The 13,902-nt window shown below is 66.9% G+C and overlaps 2 protein-coding genes across 13 annotated transcripts; both read left to right on the forward strand.

The window, feature by feature from the left end:
- Positions 1-1,972: 1,972 nt before the first annotated feature.
- Positions 1,973-7,003, forward strand: PNPLA2 (patatin like phospholipase domain containing 2). The gene is made up of 9 exons (XM_004278092.4): positions 1,973-2,310; positions 4,096-4,328; positions 4,411-4,476; positions 4,833-5,042; positions 5,284-5,344; positions 5,461-5,637; positions 5,751-5,883; positions 6,089-6,211; positions 6,306-7,003. The coding sequence occupies exons 1-9, from the start codon at positions 2,124-2,126 to the stop codon at positions 6,574-6,576; spliced, it is 1,461 nt and encodes a 486-aa protein (XP_004278140.1). The 5' UTR covers positions 1,973-2,123; the 3' UTR covers positions 6,577-7,003.
- Positions 7,004-7,139: 136 nt separating this feature from the next.
- Positions 7,140-13,269, forward strand: CRACR2B (calcium release activated channel regulator 2B). 12 transcript variants are annotated; one of them, XM_049713988.1, is made up of 9 exons: positions 7,140-8,013; positions 9,913-10,100; positions 10,179-10,290; positions 10,717-10,900; positions 11,366-11,512; positions 11,641-11,731; positions 11,871-11,963; positions 12,151-12,603; positions 12,774-13,269. In XM_049713988.1, exons 2-9 carry the CDS (start codon positions 9,936-9,938, stop codon positions 13,005-13,007), a joined length of 1,479 nt encoding a protein of 492 aa, XP_049569945.1. In that variant the 5' UTR covers positions 7,140-8,013; positions 9,913-9,935; the 3' UTR covers positions 13,008-13,269. The 12 variants fall into 12 exon arrangements, with proteins under 12 accessions (XP_049569945.1, XP_033258476.1, XP_049569949.1 ...); XM_049713991.1 differs by lacking the exon at positions 7,140-8,013 and having other exon boundaries at positions 9,624-10,100; positions 12,151-12,339; positions 12,532-12,603; XM_049713994.1 differs by lacking the exon at positions 7,140-8,013 and having other exon boundaries at positions 9,624-10,100; positions 12,151-12,339; positions 12,532-12,603; positions 12,824-13,269.
- Positions 13,270-13,902: the final 633 nt, after the last annotated feature.

Below are 13,902 nucleotides of genomic sequence, written 5' to 3' on the forward strand. Positions count from 1 at the left end.
CAGGGCTTCTCCTCTGTGCAGACGGGGAGGGGGGCAGGTCCACTCCCACCCCCAGCCAGGATTCTAGGAAAAGCCACCCAGTTCCTGGCTGCAGAGCTCCTGGGGCCTGGTGGGAGGGAGGGATATGTACCCAAAACAAGTCAGCTAGGGTGTGGAAATGGGAGCAGAGGTCTCCCGGCATGGGGGTAGTGCCACCCTCCAAGCCCCACAGCCCCTTGGAAACGGCAGGGCACGGGCTCTGGCCTCCCCTCAGAGCAGGTTGCAGGGATGGCCTGCTTAGGTTCCTGGCTCAGCACCGTCCCGGTCCTCCTTGGCACCCTGGTGAACCCCTGAACTTTGCAGGCTGGCCCTGGGGGTCTGTTCCATCCCCACTGTGTCACACCCCTTGTCCCCTGCTGCATCCAGCAGCATCCCCAAGGGCTCAGTCACCCTCATGGGGCCACATCCTCTGCCCTGCGCCTCCATCCCACCCAAGCATTTGGGGTTCTAAGTCAAATTCCCTCATCCCCCTGCCTTCCCCATTCCCAGCACCCACAGCACCCAGACCTGGGCTCCCCTCTCCTAATTCCCCCACCCAGGGCCTTTGAACGTCCTGTAGGTGGGTGGCCCTTTGCTTTCCCATGTTAATAGTGTCCACACGCCTCTTCGCCCTTCTCAGTCCTTATCTGAACTTAATAGAAACCATCGCTCCCACTCCCTCCCCCAAGTGGGGCAGGGTCTGTGTTGACTTTGCTCACTGCTCACGGGCACCCGTGCTGGCCCCCATGCCAGGCGCACATGGTGCTAAGCATGGGTGGCTTGGAGCACAGAGGCTGAGGACTGGGGGGCATGACGCCAGAAGGCCCTGTGCTGGGGAGGCCCTGCTCTGGCTTCACCTGGGCCTCGGGGCTGGGGGTCGTGCAGCCCCAAGCTGGGTCCTGAGCCAAGCTCCAGCCAGAGGAGCTAGTGTTCCTGGGGAGACAGATGCACACTGGCTGCCCACTGCCCAGCACAGACAAGCCCCTCGTTTGGGAGGTGGGGTGAGGTGCAGGGCTGGCCCCTGGATCCAAGCCAGTTTAGGCCTGCCCTACAGTCCAGGAGAAAAATGCGGAAGCGGGCAGGAGGTGACATCACCAGGAATGTTCCACCTGTTGGGGCAATTAGGCGGGACAGGGCTTGAGTCATACCCACGTAGACCCCACAGCCTGAGGAGCTGGGGCAGGACGCAGGTCGAACCCAGGTTAGTGCCAAGGTGGAGCTGGGCGCGTGGCGGGCAGGGCTGGGTCGGGATGTCCGGTGTGGTCTACCACGCCGGTGTTATCTCTAGAGGTCTGTGTGTGATTCGCGTGCGCCCTGTATGTTCATGGGTAAGTAAGTCTGTGGATGAGTCGGTGGGTCCTTCAGGTCCCTGACCCTCGGCGAGCTCCGCAGTGTCCCGGGTTGGTGTTGTAGGCCGACCCCCGAGGGAGGGGGCGGATGCTGCCCAGACAGCAGGGCCCTCCCCTCATGGGTATCCAGCTCAGACTGCGGTCGTCCTGGACCTGAGCTCGACCATCCCCACACCTCTGGGCCACTTGGTGTCCCCTCCCGCCGTCGACGATGGCGGGGTGGGGAGGTGGGGAGGCAGCGGGAGGTCAAGGTTTTGGACTCTCGTCCGGGCCTGGCCAGTGTCTTTGGCGGGGCCGCAGGTGTCGCGTCTCAGGGCCCAGTGGCCTGGACAGCGGGCGGCGAGGTGGTGCTGGGGGGGGCGGGGACGGGGTCTCAGAGCCTGGGCCGGGGCTCCGGGCGGGGTCTCTGGGTCGAGACGGGCTTCCGGAGAGGGGCGTGGCCTCGGGGCCGGGCTTCGACCTGGGTGGGCCCTCGGGGCCAGGGACGGGGCTCCAGGGCCCGCCCCGAGGGCGCGGCCGTTCCCCGCGCGCCCCAATTGGGCCGCGCGTGCCGGCTCCGCCCCGCCCCCCGCTAAAATCGCCGCCTCCGCCTCCTCCCCCGGCAGCTTCTCCAACTCCGCCGGCTGAGACCGCGAGCCACAGCGACTGCGGGGCCGGCCTGCCGGCTCTGGCCCCGGCTCCAGAGCGAGCGGCGAGCGCGCGGCGCACAGCGAGGCCGGCCGCCCGCGGAGCCCGGAAGCCCGGCGGGCCGCCGCGATGTTCCCCAGGGAGACGACGTGGAACATCTCGTTCGCAGGCTGCGGCTTCCTCGGTGTCTACCACATCGGCGTGGCCTCCTGCCTCCGCGAGCACGCGTCCTTCCTGGTGGCCAACGCCACGCACATCTACGGCGCCTCGGCCGGGGCGCTCACGGCCACGGCGCTGGTCACCGGGGCCTGCCTGGGTGAGCGGGGCCGGCGGGGGCTGGCGTGTGGTCTTCGTGAGCGCGGAGCGCCCCGCTCCGTCCGCACAGAGCAGCGGGCCGGGCCGCGGGGACCGTGGGGGCCTTGGGGTCTCTGCCCGGGACCCCGACCGAGGCTCCAATGCCGGACGCCGACGAGGGGCGGGGCCTGCCTTGTTTTCCTCCGAGGGTGCCCGGGGATTGGGGTAGGGCCCTGCGCGCCTCTGAGCGGAGGCTGACGCCTAGGACCCGCCCCTCGGGCGCAAAGGTTGGGGGGCGGGCAGGTGCAGCACGAGCTCTTTCGTTGGAAAGAGAAAGTAGTTCGTGGGCGGGACCGCGAGAGTCGGGGGAGAGGCCTAGGCCGTCCTCCTGCCCCGGGCATCCGGCCGGGTGGCAGCGGTCACTGTCTCCTGGGGCTACGGCATTCCGGACTGCCATGGCCCCGGGGCTGGGAAAGGGTTGGCCTCTGAGGAGCGCGTCCGGGCACTGTGGCCTGGTGCCTCCCGAGGGCGCCTAGAGGAGGAGCCGGCAGGTCAGGCGTGGGCCCGTCCAGCTCAAGCTCTCTGCCGCCCTCGCCTTCCTGGCGCACGGCCCACTGTGGGCCTCGGGCCCTCTGTGGACTGCGGCCAGACGTTTTTGCCCACCCCGTGGGGTGAGAGGTGCTTTAGGACTCTGCAGCCCCGGAGTCGGCTTCCTCCACCCACACGCTTCCGGCGGCCAGCGCGAGTGATGTTTACAGCACACGGAGTCCTCCAGGAGTCCTGGGAGTGCTGCCCGGCCCCCAGCCGACTAGGGCAGCCAAAGTAACAGAGGGGTCATGAGCTTCTGGAATGCCCTGCCCATCAGGAGCCTGTCCAGTGTTCTCCTCTGCACCCTGCCGGTGGCCTTTCCCCTGAGGAGGGTGGGGTGGAGGGAGCACAGCTCTGCATTCTTGGGACCTGGGAATTCACCACTGTGGCCCTGCCCCTCCTCCTCACGGAGGCTTTCAGGCCAGTGCTTCCCAGACCGCCGTGCTGGTCTCAGGTCCGTGGTACCTCGTTGAGGACATGGTCCCATGGCGCCTCCCCCTCCCCACTCCCAAGAATCCTCTTTCTCACGGGTGGGAGTGGTCTTGGGCAGCTGGAGTCCCCACAACTTGGCGGGTGTTGGCTCCACGCTGCCCCCCTCCTGACCTGGGGGATGGTCCTCAGCTCCTCCCCAAGGCCTTGCTGCTCCCTGACTAGCCCTGGGCCTGCTCCCACCCTGGCTTTGTCCCAGGCCAGTGCCCATGGGCCCCCAGGAGGAGTGTCGGGGGGTTGCTTGCTCTTGGCTGCAGTGGGATGCGAGTGTGCTTCCCCAGGAGTGATGCGGCCCCGCTACGTCCAACCTCAGGCCCCTGGGCCTGTGGGGCCCCTGGGCTGCGCTGGGGTCGGTGCATCTGGATCCGGCCAAGCGGTGAAGGCTGAGCCTGGTCAGAGCTGAGCCTCTGCCTTCTACCCTTCCCCGGGGTGGGGGCTGGGCGCCATGTCATGCCAGGCCCAGTGACTCACAGATCAGGGCGGGCAGTTGGGAAATACGGGCAGAGGGTAAGTCGTGGCCCCAGCTGTCTGCCCTCCCAGCAGCCCCTCTCTCCCCAGGAGCAGGTGGCAGAAGCCCCAGCTGTGGGCCAGGCTCTACGGTGGACGCTGAGACTCCTCTAGGGTAGAAAGGGGTGCCGAGAGTCTGTGCCGTGGACCCTGGGTCTGGAGCCCTGGGGAGTGTGCGAAGCCCAGGAGTGCTGGCCCCTGACCCTTGCCCCTGCTGCTCCAGGGGAGGCTGGCGCCAACATCATTGAGGTGTCGAAGGAGGCCCGGAAGCGCTTCTTGGGCCCACTGCACCCTTCCTTCAACCTGGTGAAGATCATTCGGGGCTGCCTGCTAAAGACCCTGCCTGCTGACGGCCACGAGCGCGCCAGCGGCCGCCTGGGCATCTCCCTGACCCGCGTCTCCGATGGCGAGAACGTCATTATAACCCAGTTCAACTCCAAGGAGGAGCTCATCCAGGTGGGCCCTGGGGGCCACACTGGGGGTTCAGTAGGGACCCCAAGGCCCCTGCTCACTGTCTCCCTCTGTCCCTGCCCCACAGGCCAACGTCTGCAGCACTTTCATCCCTGTGTACTGTGGCCTCATTCCTCCTTCCCTCCAGGGGGTAGTGAGTATCTCCTGGGCACCTTCCCTGGGTGACAAGAGTCTGCTCCTCTGCGGGCTGTGGGACAGGGAGGCGGGGAGGAAGCCATCTGTGCCTCCCCACGCCGGCCCCTCACTCCTGCCTCTGCCCGTTGCCTCACTTCCCCCAGAGTTACTCAAGAGCCAGGCCAGCCCTGCGCAGATGCACCTTTCCTGTGGCTGTTCCCCACCCCCCACTGTCTGGCCATCTGCTCAGTGGCCAGTGCCCAGTGGGTGAAACGCCCAACTGAAATAGCCACTGGGGGGGGCCTGAGGTGGCTGGGGGGCAGCCCAGCTCACCCTGCAGGCCTGTCCCCGTGTGACCCCACGTCCCTGCCACAGCGCTACGTGGATGGCGGCATCTCAGACAACCTGCCGCTCTACGAGCTCAAGAACACCATCACAGTGTCCCCGTTCTCGGGCGAGAGTGACATCTGCCCACAGGACAGCTCCACCAACATCCACGAGCTGCGCGTCACCAACACCAGCATCCAGTTCAACCTGCGCAACCTCTACCGTCTCTCCAAGGCCCTGTTCCCGCCCGAGCCCCTGGTGAGGCCAGACCTCCCCGCCGGGCACCGGGGGCGCCGGGGGCGGCTCCCCGGGGGCCTCTCCCGGCTACAGCCCGCACAGCCTCTCCACTGGGGCAACTCATCCAGCCTCTGTCCACCCTGGACCTGGTCCTGAATCCAAGTTAGCTTGCAGTGGGGCAGGGTGGGGTGGTGGTTCAGGGACACTGGGGACTCTATCAGGCTGGCTCCCCTGCCCCAGTTTATGCATCCCCCTGCCTCAGGTGCTTCGAGAGATGTGCAAGCAGGGCTACAGGGATGGCCTGCGCTTCCTGCGGCGGAACGGTGCGTGGGGGCTGCCTGGGCAGCCGGGTGGGCTCTGCGTGGCCGTCCTCTGTGGGCCAGCCAGCCTCAGCCGTGCTGATCGCCTATCGGGTCCCCCCCCCCCCGCCCCACCCCAGGCCTCCTGAACCGGCCCGACCCCTTGCTGGCGCTGCCTCCCGCCCGCCCTCCTGCCCCCGAGGATGAGGACGCACAGGAGGCCGAGGTGGCCACGGAGAGGACCGGAGTGAAGGACCACTTGCAGCCACCTGGGGAGGATCACATCCTCGAGCACCTGCCCTCGAGGCTCAACGAGGGCATGTGGGGTTGGCGGGAGCGGGGGGACCTGGGGGGATGGGGGGCAGAGGGGTCCTGGGCTCCGCCTCCCTCCCCTGCCGACTTCGCACCAACCTCCCTCCTGCACCCACAGCCCTGCTGGACGCCTGCATGGAACCCACGGATCTGCTGACCACGCTCTCCAACATGCTGCCCGTGCGTCTGGCCACGGCCATGATGGTGCCCTACACTCTGCCGCTGGAGAGCGCCGTGTCCTTTACCATCCGGTGCGGGGCAGGGGGAAGGGGTGCAGGGACGAACTCTGGGTCATCCCCGGGTGGTGGGCACTCGAGGGAAGAAAAAGGCGGCCGGTTTAAGGGGCTGCAGAGATGCCACGTCGGGCACAGAAGCCAGGCACAGACGGAGGTGGGCTGGGGCGGGTGTGAGGTTTGGGCCGCAGCCCCTGAGGCCATGCCTTGTGCCCCGCCCCAGCTTGCTGGAGTGGCTGCCCGACGTTCCTGAGGACATCCGCTGGATGAAGGAGCAGACGGGCAGCATCTGCCAGTACCTGGTGATGCGCGCCAAGAGGAAGCTGGGCAGCCACCTGCCCTCCAGGTGAGCTCCTTGCTGCCCTGTCCACCCCGCCTGCAGCTTCAGGGGCCCCCACGAAAGCCCTCCCTCCCTCCCTCGGTCCTTTCCCCGCCCGCAGGCTGTCGGAGCAGGCGGAGCTGCGCCGCACCCGGTCGCTGCCCTCCGTGCCGCTGTCCTGTGCCGTCTACAGCGAGGCGCTGCCCAGCTGGATGCGCAACAGCCTGTCGCTGGGGGACGTGCTGGCGAAGTGGGAGGAGTGCCAGCGGCAGCTGCTGCTGGGCCTCTTCTGCACCAACGTGGCCTTCCCGCAGGACGCCCTGCGCATGCGCACCCCTGCCGGCGCGGCCCTCGTGTCCCCGCAGCACCCGCCCGGCTCGCCCCCTTGCTGAGAGCCGCCCGCTCCGGCCTTCCCCGCCCCCGGTGCCGAGGGCCGGGCCCCCCAGCTTCCCTGCCCCGTGAGGCGGGGCCCCGGGGCCAGCAGAGAGAGGAGATGGGGGTCCCTCACGCTGCCCGAGGGGGCTTTGCTGTCAACCAACCACTAACTCGCTGCACTGAGGAGGGAGGGGAGTGGAGTAGGCCTCCCCTCGCAGAGGGCCCCCTGTCTGTGCCTTAACCTCCCCTTTCAGGCCCCGCCCTGGGGCTGGGGGCTCCTGCACCTGCGGCCCCTGCCCAGCACCCACACCCGCGAGTGCAGTATTACTGCTGAGAACTTTGCACCTGTTCCTCCCTCTACATTTTTCTCATTTGGCCGAAGCATGTGTGTGAATTATTTATTTTTGCCAAAGCAGATGTAATAAATGCCGCCGCTCAGCCTTACCTCCTTCACTCGTTGGTGACGCCTCCCCACCCCCGCCGCCCCCAGCTGACCCCCACAGCGTCCAGCCTCAGGCCAGTACTTCCTGGGCTCCCGCTCTCCTGGAGCCTGGCACTCCGGCCCTGCCAGCCGGGCCTGGGGCTCCCCCCTCAAAGCACTGCGGGCTTCCTAGGCTTCAGCCTGCTCCTCTGCCTGGGACCCTTGGGCACAGCTTTCTAAGGGCCAGTGGAAGTATCGGGGACCAAGATCCTTGCAAGATAAAAACAGAACCGTTCAGTTTCTTACCGAGGTGGTGTCTGCACCTCTGCTCCATGGTGCCCTGGGGGCGTGGCGCTGATTTCCCAAGCTGAGCTCTGGGGGCCTGCTCCACTGGGGGTGTTTGGCCCAAGGCTCTGTGGGTGGTGCGGGTCTTGCCCTTGTCACCCATGAGCCTCACTGCGAGGTGCACACACCTCGTTCCCCTGTCCCCCTCCCCCCCCACTGTGTCCCCAGTCTCCTGCAGGTATACAGGAGGGATCTGGAACGTTGGGCGGGGCGAGGTGTGCACCAAAGGGGGCTGGATCCTGTTCTGGGGGGGATGAGGTTTCCCGAAGGCCTTCTCTGCCCTGCCTGGGCAGTCTGAGGGGATGTAACCAGCCCTCCTTGGTGATCACAAGGGCCCATGGGGTAACGGGCGCCTGAGCAGAGCTGGGCACTTGGCTGGAGGTCCAGAGCGCTTAGTCCTGCCGGGTTCAGCCGGCACCTGCCCTCCTGCCCTTTCTCCTCGAGGCATGGGGCAGCGGCAGTAGCCCCCAGCCAACAATAATGGTCGGTAGTGCGACTGCAGGACTGGGAGAGCCGGCTCAGCAAGTCCCTGTGCACCTGTGCCAGGGGCCACCCCCACCTTGGTCTCAAGGTCCTGTCCTATAGGCCCAATCTGTTCTAGTTGAGCAGGATCCCAGGCCCCTGAAGAGGCAGAGGCCTCCAGCACCCCAGCGCTGCCCGGACAGCTCTGCCAGGCCAGACCCTCCAGGTGGGTGCCAGGCTGGGGCCGGGGAGGAGGACCCCTGGGAAGATGACGGGATTTTTCTCCCCCCCACCTCAGGAAGGTCACACACAGGCCCCACCCAGAACCTTCTGGCAGCCCTACCCCAACAGGAACCTGAGTCAGGGCTGTGCCCCCAAAGGAGTGCTTGGGGCACCTGCTGAGATGAGGACCTCCCTCTGCTCCCCCCACCCCCAGCCACTCACCCTCACACGCACAGGCATCTATGCCGGTGATTTAAGTACCATCTTCTTGTATAGTACGCGTTTATTGTTTAAAAATGGAAAAAGAAAATTGGAGAAGTATAGGGAAGAAAGGAAAGTCACCCCACTTCTAGAGAAAAGCGTTGAGAATATTTTGGTCTATTTCCTGCCTTCTTCGTGCACACACTTTGGCGCCTTAAATCGGGATCCTGAGGACTGCCCCCCAACTTTGGCCCTGTGCAGGAAGGGTCCCCAGGGTCATCCCCCCACTCTGCGCTCGGACTCTGCAAGGACAGACACTCGGGGGTCGGGCCGTATGCGGGGGCGGGGCGGGCTATGAGGCGAGCGCTGGGCCACCGGGGCAATGCCGAGAGGCGGGGACACGGGACGCGGCAGCGGCTCCGCCAGGGCCATCGCTGCCGGGGTCCCGGTGCCCGCAGGAGAACAGCCTGGTGTGCAGCAGGTGCGGTGGCAAAGCTCGCAGGTAGCCGCCCGGCCCGTCCCCCCGCCCGCATTGGCCCCGCAACCCCCGTCACCGCCAGGCGCGCCGATCCCCGCGTGTCGTGGTCAGGGGCTCCGGGGCCCCTTGGGACACGCACTGCAGGGGCAGAGTGGGCTAGGTCCCAGGGTGCGGGGGCTCAGGCAGCCCTTCCCCCCCCCCCCCCCCCCGCTCCCCGGCCCGGCCACAGTGCAGCTTCCGGCTGGATGGTCCCCCGGTCCCATGGAGCCCGCCCGGGGAAGGCGACGGCGTGAGGCGGAGACGTCTCCGCCCCTGTGTCCCCTCCTCTCTGCCTTTCTCAGCCCTGCCCTCTTGGAGGTCGCCTCCCGCATCCCCCAGGAATGGGTGGGGAGAGAGAATCACAGTCCTGGACTGGGGGGCGAGGACCAGAGGGTCCCAGGCCGGGGACTGTCGCCACGCTGGGGGTTAGCTTTGGGAACTCTGGGGTCCAGGTGTCGTGGGAATGACAGATGGTCTGATTAGGGGGCAGGGCGCCCCCATGGGGAGGGAGGCCAGTCTGGCGGAGAGCATAGTGCCAGCAGGAGAGCCTGTTAAGCTAGACTCTGAGCTTGCTCCTGACAAGGGCCACAGAAGGCATCGTGGCCCAGGCTGGACCCTGCACCTGCACCCCTTGGGGCCTGGTGCCGGTGGGCGGGGCTGCAGGCACGGAGGGAGGAGCTCCCCCGCCTGCCAGCTGGCTGGAAGCAAGGCCCAGAGGCCCAGACTCAGAGGCTAAGGACTCTATCAGCCGGGATAGGCTGACACTCCCACTGGCCCAGCCCGGCCCACCCAGTCTCCAGGCCCCGACTCCAGGACCTGTTCAGCTTCTCTGCGGCTGACCATTCTCTCACCCAAGCCCCCACCTCCTCATTTTCCATCACAAGATCTATAGCTGCCCCCCCACCCCTGCCCCCGCCCCCCAGCACATCCTCTCGTGCACCGGCTGGCTCCCTGGGTGGCCCTGAGCCTGCAGGCTCCACCCATGCCACCTTGCGCCAGCCCCACCACCTGCAATTGGGCCACACCTCCCCCAGCTGCCCCTCCTCTCTGGGCCTCCACCTTCCCATCCCCACCGCTCCACCTTAGCCCTCAGCCACCTTTGCCCGTCACCCTCTCTGCCTACACTTCTCCTCTCCCCTCATTTCTCAGCTCTGCTCAGGCCCTGACTTCTCCTTGGCTTCACAGTGCCCAAGGCTGAGACCCCCGCCATGGCCAGCCCCGGGAAGCCTGGGGCTGGGGAGAACCAGGAGGAGGAGGGGTGGGACAAGGGGCACGCCCCAGGGCCACTGGCAGCGACACTGGAGCAGGCCCAGGAGCTGTTTCTGCTGTGCGACAAGGAGGCCAAGGGCTTCATCACCCGGCACGACCTGCAGGTGAGCCCCCAGCTCCAAGAGGCCTCCCACCCCAGGGCTGACCTTGGCTACTCAGCCTTGCCATCCTTGCCCGGCCAGGGCCTGCAGAGCGACCTGCCCCTCACGCCCGAACAGCTGGAGGCTGTGTTCGAAAGTCTGGACCAGGCGCACACCGGCTTCCTCACCGCTCGGGAGTTCTGCCTTGGCCTGGGTGAGCCCGGCCCCTGAGCCCCACCCCCTACCCCGCTGCTCAGACACCCTCCGCTGGCACATATGGGACTCTGTGGGGCCCACAGCCCACAAGGGTGGCAGGCCGTGCTTCTCCCTGGCCTCCCTCCGGAGCACAGGCTGGTGTCTGTACACGCAGGCACCACGGGAAGCCCCCCAGATGCTGTGGCATATGTGGAGATGACCTGATCCCTGACCCAAACCCAGGTGGGACTGGGAGCCAGGCATGCCTCATTTTGGCCCGAGCCCAGCTGTCACCTCCCATTCCCAGGACAAGAATCGGACCAGAATAAGGAAGAAAAACAGGAAACTGGGCTCAGAGAAAGGGCAGGATATGCGGGGGGCGGGGGTGGGCTGGGCTGGAGGTGGTGACCCAAAGCCCGTTGATCTCTCCCTCCCATGCCCACAGGGAAGTTGGTGGGGGTGGAGCCTGCCCCGGGTGCTCTGCCCTCCCAGGCTCCTCGGGCTCCAGAGGAAACCTTCGAGGCGGGCTGGTCGGATGTGCGAGGCCCCCGGGGCTCCCTGGAGGAGGAGGACGAGGAGAGATTCTGCTCTGCGCTGGAGCAGCTGGGGGTGGCCCGGGTCCTGGGCGAGTGAGTCGGCACTGGCCCGGCTCCCGTCACCCTCACCTGCTCTCTGTCCGCCTGCATGATGCCTGTCCGCGTTGCCTGCGTGTCTGTTCCCAGGCAGGGTCCCTAGACCAGGTCTGGGCCGCTCCTTCCCTCTCAGCTGCAACTACTGTGTGCCGGGCCTGATTTCCCACAGAATTTGCATTTCAGGAGGCAGCAGCCAGGGCTGCGCCCAGCACAGGCACAGCCCTGTGTACACAAGGACACAACCCCACGCACACACACCTCCTGGCCACACAAGCCCCGCACAGGCACAGGCCCCCCACAGGAGTGAAAGCACCCAGGAGAGGGATGCCCAGCTTGTGCAAGACTACGGGGGCCTCTGGGGGCTTCTTACCCTGCAGGGTGGGGTGGGGAGTCCCCGCTTCAGCTTCAGCCTCTGCCCTCCCACCCCCCCACCCCCACGCCCACCTCCACCCCCACCCCCAGGCAGCGGGCAATTCGGACGCTCTGGACCCAGCTGCAGCGTGAGCGACCCGAACTGCTGGGCTCCTTCGAGGACGTTCTGATGCAGGCGTCGGCCTGCCTGGAGGAAGCGGCCCGAGAGCGGGAGGTCCTGGAGCAGGCGCTGCGGCGGTGAGGGCTGGGGGGCTGGGGGCGGCCTGAGGGCCAGGCGGAGGGGCTCTGCGAGGTGGTAGGGGCGGGGCCGAGGGCTGTACCGCTGGCAGGTTCTAAGCAGCTGTCTTACTCCTGGTTTCCCGAAGGCGGGAGAGCGAGCACGAGAGGGCGGTGCGATGTCTGTACGAAGATATGGAGCGGCAGCTTGGCGAGCAGCGCCGGCGCCTGCGGAGTCAGGTGGGCCCGCAGCGCCGCCCCGCGCCCAGCCCAACCCCGGACGCGCGGGTCTCCCCGGCCCCGCCTTCTCCGAAGTGGTCCCACCCGCGCCCCTGCCGCTCCGCCGCCAAGGGGGCTCAGGTGTCCCCGCGCGTCCTAGGACGTCCCCCGGGAGGAGCGGAGAAGCCGCCTAGAGCTGGAGCTGCAGAGTCGCGAGCAGGAGCTGGAACGCGCGGGGCTGCGGCAGCGGGAGGTGAGCGGCTGCCTGGCGGTCCCGGCCGGGAGGCGTGCACAGCGGTCCAGCCCAGGCCTCATCCTCACCGTCCCCCATGCTACTCCCCGGCGTCCTTGAGGCCCTTGGGCCTATGTTCCCAGCCCCGGAATTGTTGGGAGTCAGGGGCAAACGCAGCATCCCGGGGACGTGGGGGGGTTCTCTCCAGCCTCGATCCCCCCACACCCCAGTTGGAACAGCAGCTGCAGGCCCGGACCACCGAGCAGCTGGAGGCGCAGGCGCAGAACGCCCAGCTGTGGCTGGCCAACGAGGCGCTGCGGGCGCAACTGGAAGGGGTGCAAGAGCAGCTCCGCAGACTGGAGAGCGACTTGCTGGGCCGTCGGGAGCAAACCCAACGGTGCTGGGGGGCGGGGCTGGGGTTGGGCCCTCAGGGGCGGACTCCGAGAAGGGTCGCGCTTGGAGCCCAGGGCTTCCATCCCACCCCGTCCCAGCCCCGCCTCCAGGGTCTCCGTGGGGCAGGGTCCTCCAGGGGGTCGTGGGGCACCCCGAGGAGCCTCCCTGCATCCAAATCACCACCTCCGTCCTGCAGAGACGTGGTCGCGGTCTCGAGGAACATGCAGAAAGAGAAGCTCAGCCTCCTGCGGCAACTGGAACTGCTCAGGTGCGTCAGCCCAGCTCCTAGCTCCCAAACAGTCCCTCTCACTGCCCCATCCCACTGCGAGGAAGTCCTTCCTTGTGTCTGCCCTCCATCCGTCATTATGCAGCTCCAGGCAGACACCTCTCTTCTGGTCTGAGGGAGCGCCAGAGCCCGTGCCTGCATTCCCCACCTAGGAATGCTGCCTCTTGAGACCTCTCAGAACTCCTGGACTCCTATTCCCCAGGGAGCTGAACACGAGGCTACGAGACGAGAGGGACGTCTGTGAGGCCGAGCGGCTGGGCAGTGGCCGCAGGAAGGCTCTGACCACGGCCCCCCTGCTGGGGCCCACCTGCTGCTGTTCCTGCTGTTGTAGTAGCTGGGCTCGCCCCCCCAGACGCGGCTCTGGCCACCTTCCCAGTGCCCGCTGACCAGCCCGAGTGACTCACTGGGCGTTACTTGGTTACTCGGAGAAGCTGCCCCTTGAAGGCGACTCCTCGTGGCTGGGGGCTGCCCATCCTGGCTGTGGGTTCTACCCAGTAGGTTGCCTGGCCTGCCTGACTTGCAGACGTGAAGGAACTAATCCTGGGTGGTCAGGGTCTCACCGTGCCTCCCTGCCGGTCCTCACCCTACCCCCATCCCATCAAAAACAGCAGAAAACTCCCTCTTCCAAATAAAGTCCACTGACTTCGACCTCCTCGGTCTCCTGTGTGTGTGTGGGAGCCACAACATTTGAGAGGTACACGCATGAGATTTCCATCGTCCACGTGTGTCCCCGGTCATGTCCCCAAGCCCTCACTGTCCGTCAAAGCTGTAGGAACCAAGGGACTGAGGCCACTGACTCCCAGGAAGCAGCAGGCGAGGTTCCCTGCCCACCCCCAGCCTCAGTCAGCCACCCCCTCCCCATGCCAGTCCTCACACAGTCCTGGGTGGGCTAGCTCAGCCCACTGGAGTCCTGAGTGGAGGCGCCGGGGGTAGGCCTGAGCTGTCCCCCTGCCCCTCCACCCTGCCAGCGCGAGCCTCGGGCAGGGAGCTGGGGATGAGTGCTGCCACCGTCCACGCAGAGCCGCTCCCAGCGACTGTGCCGCCTCAGGGCCCACCTGGGACTCCCCTTCCCCTTCTACTCCCGCTCTCAGCGCCCCAGCGCAGCGGGTGGGCAGCCTCTGCCCTCTCTCCTTCACCTCCCCCCACCACTCCCAGGCGATGCCCTCCAAACTGGACTCTCACACTGACCCCAGGCCTCCCCTCCAGGCCGTCCTCCCAACGGCGCCCAGAGAGGCTCCTGTCTGCATCTGACCGCACCTCCAGAGACTCCCCCCAGGCCCG

The sequence above is a fragment of the Orcinus orca genome, chromosome 8 (genome assembly GCF_937001465.1).
Source record: "Orcinus orca chromosome 8, mOrcOrc1.1, whole genome shotgun sequence".
In the NCBI taxonomy this organism is placed as follows: Eukaryota; Metazoa; Chordata; class Mammalia; order Artiodactyla; family Delphinidae; genus Orcinus; species Orcinus orca.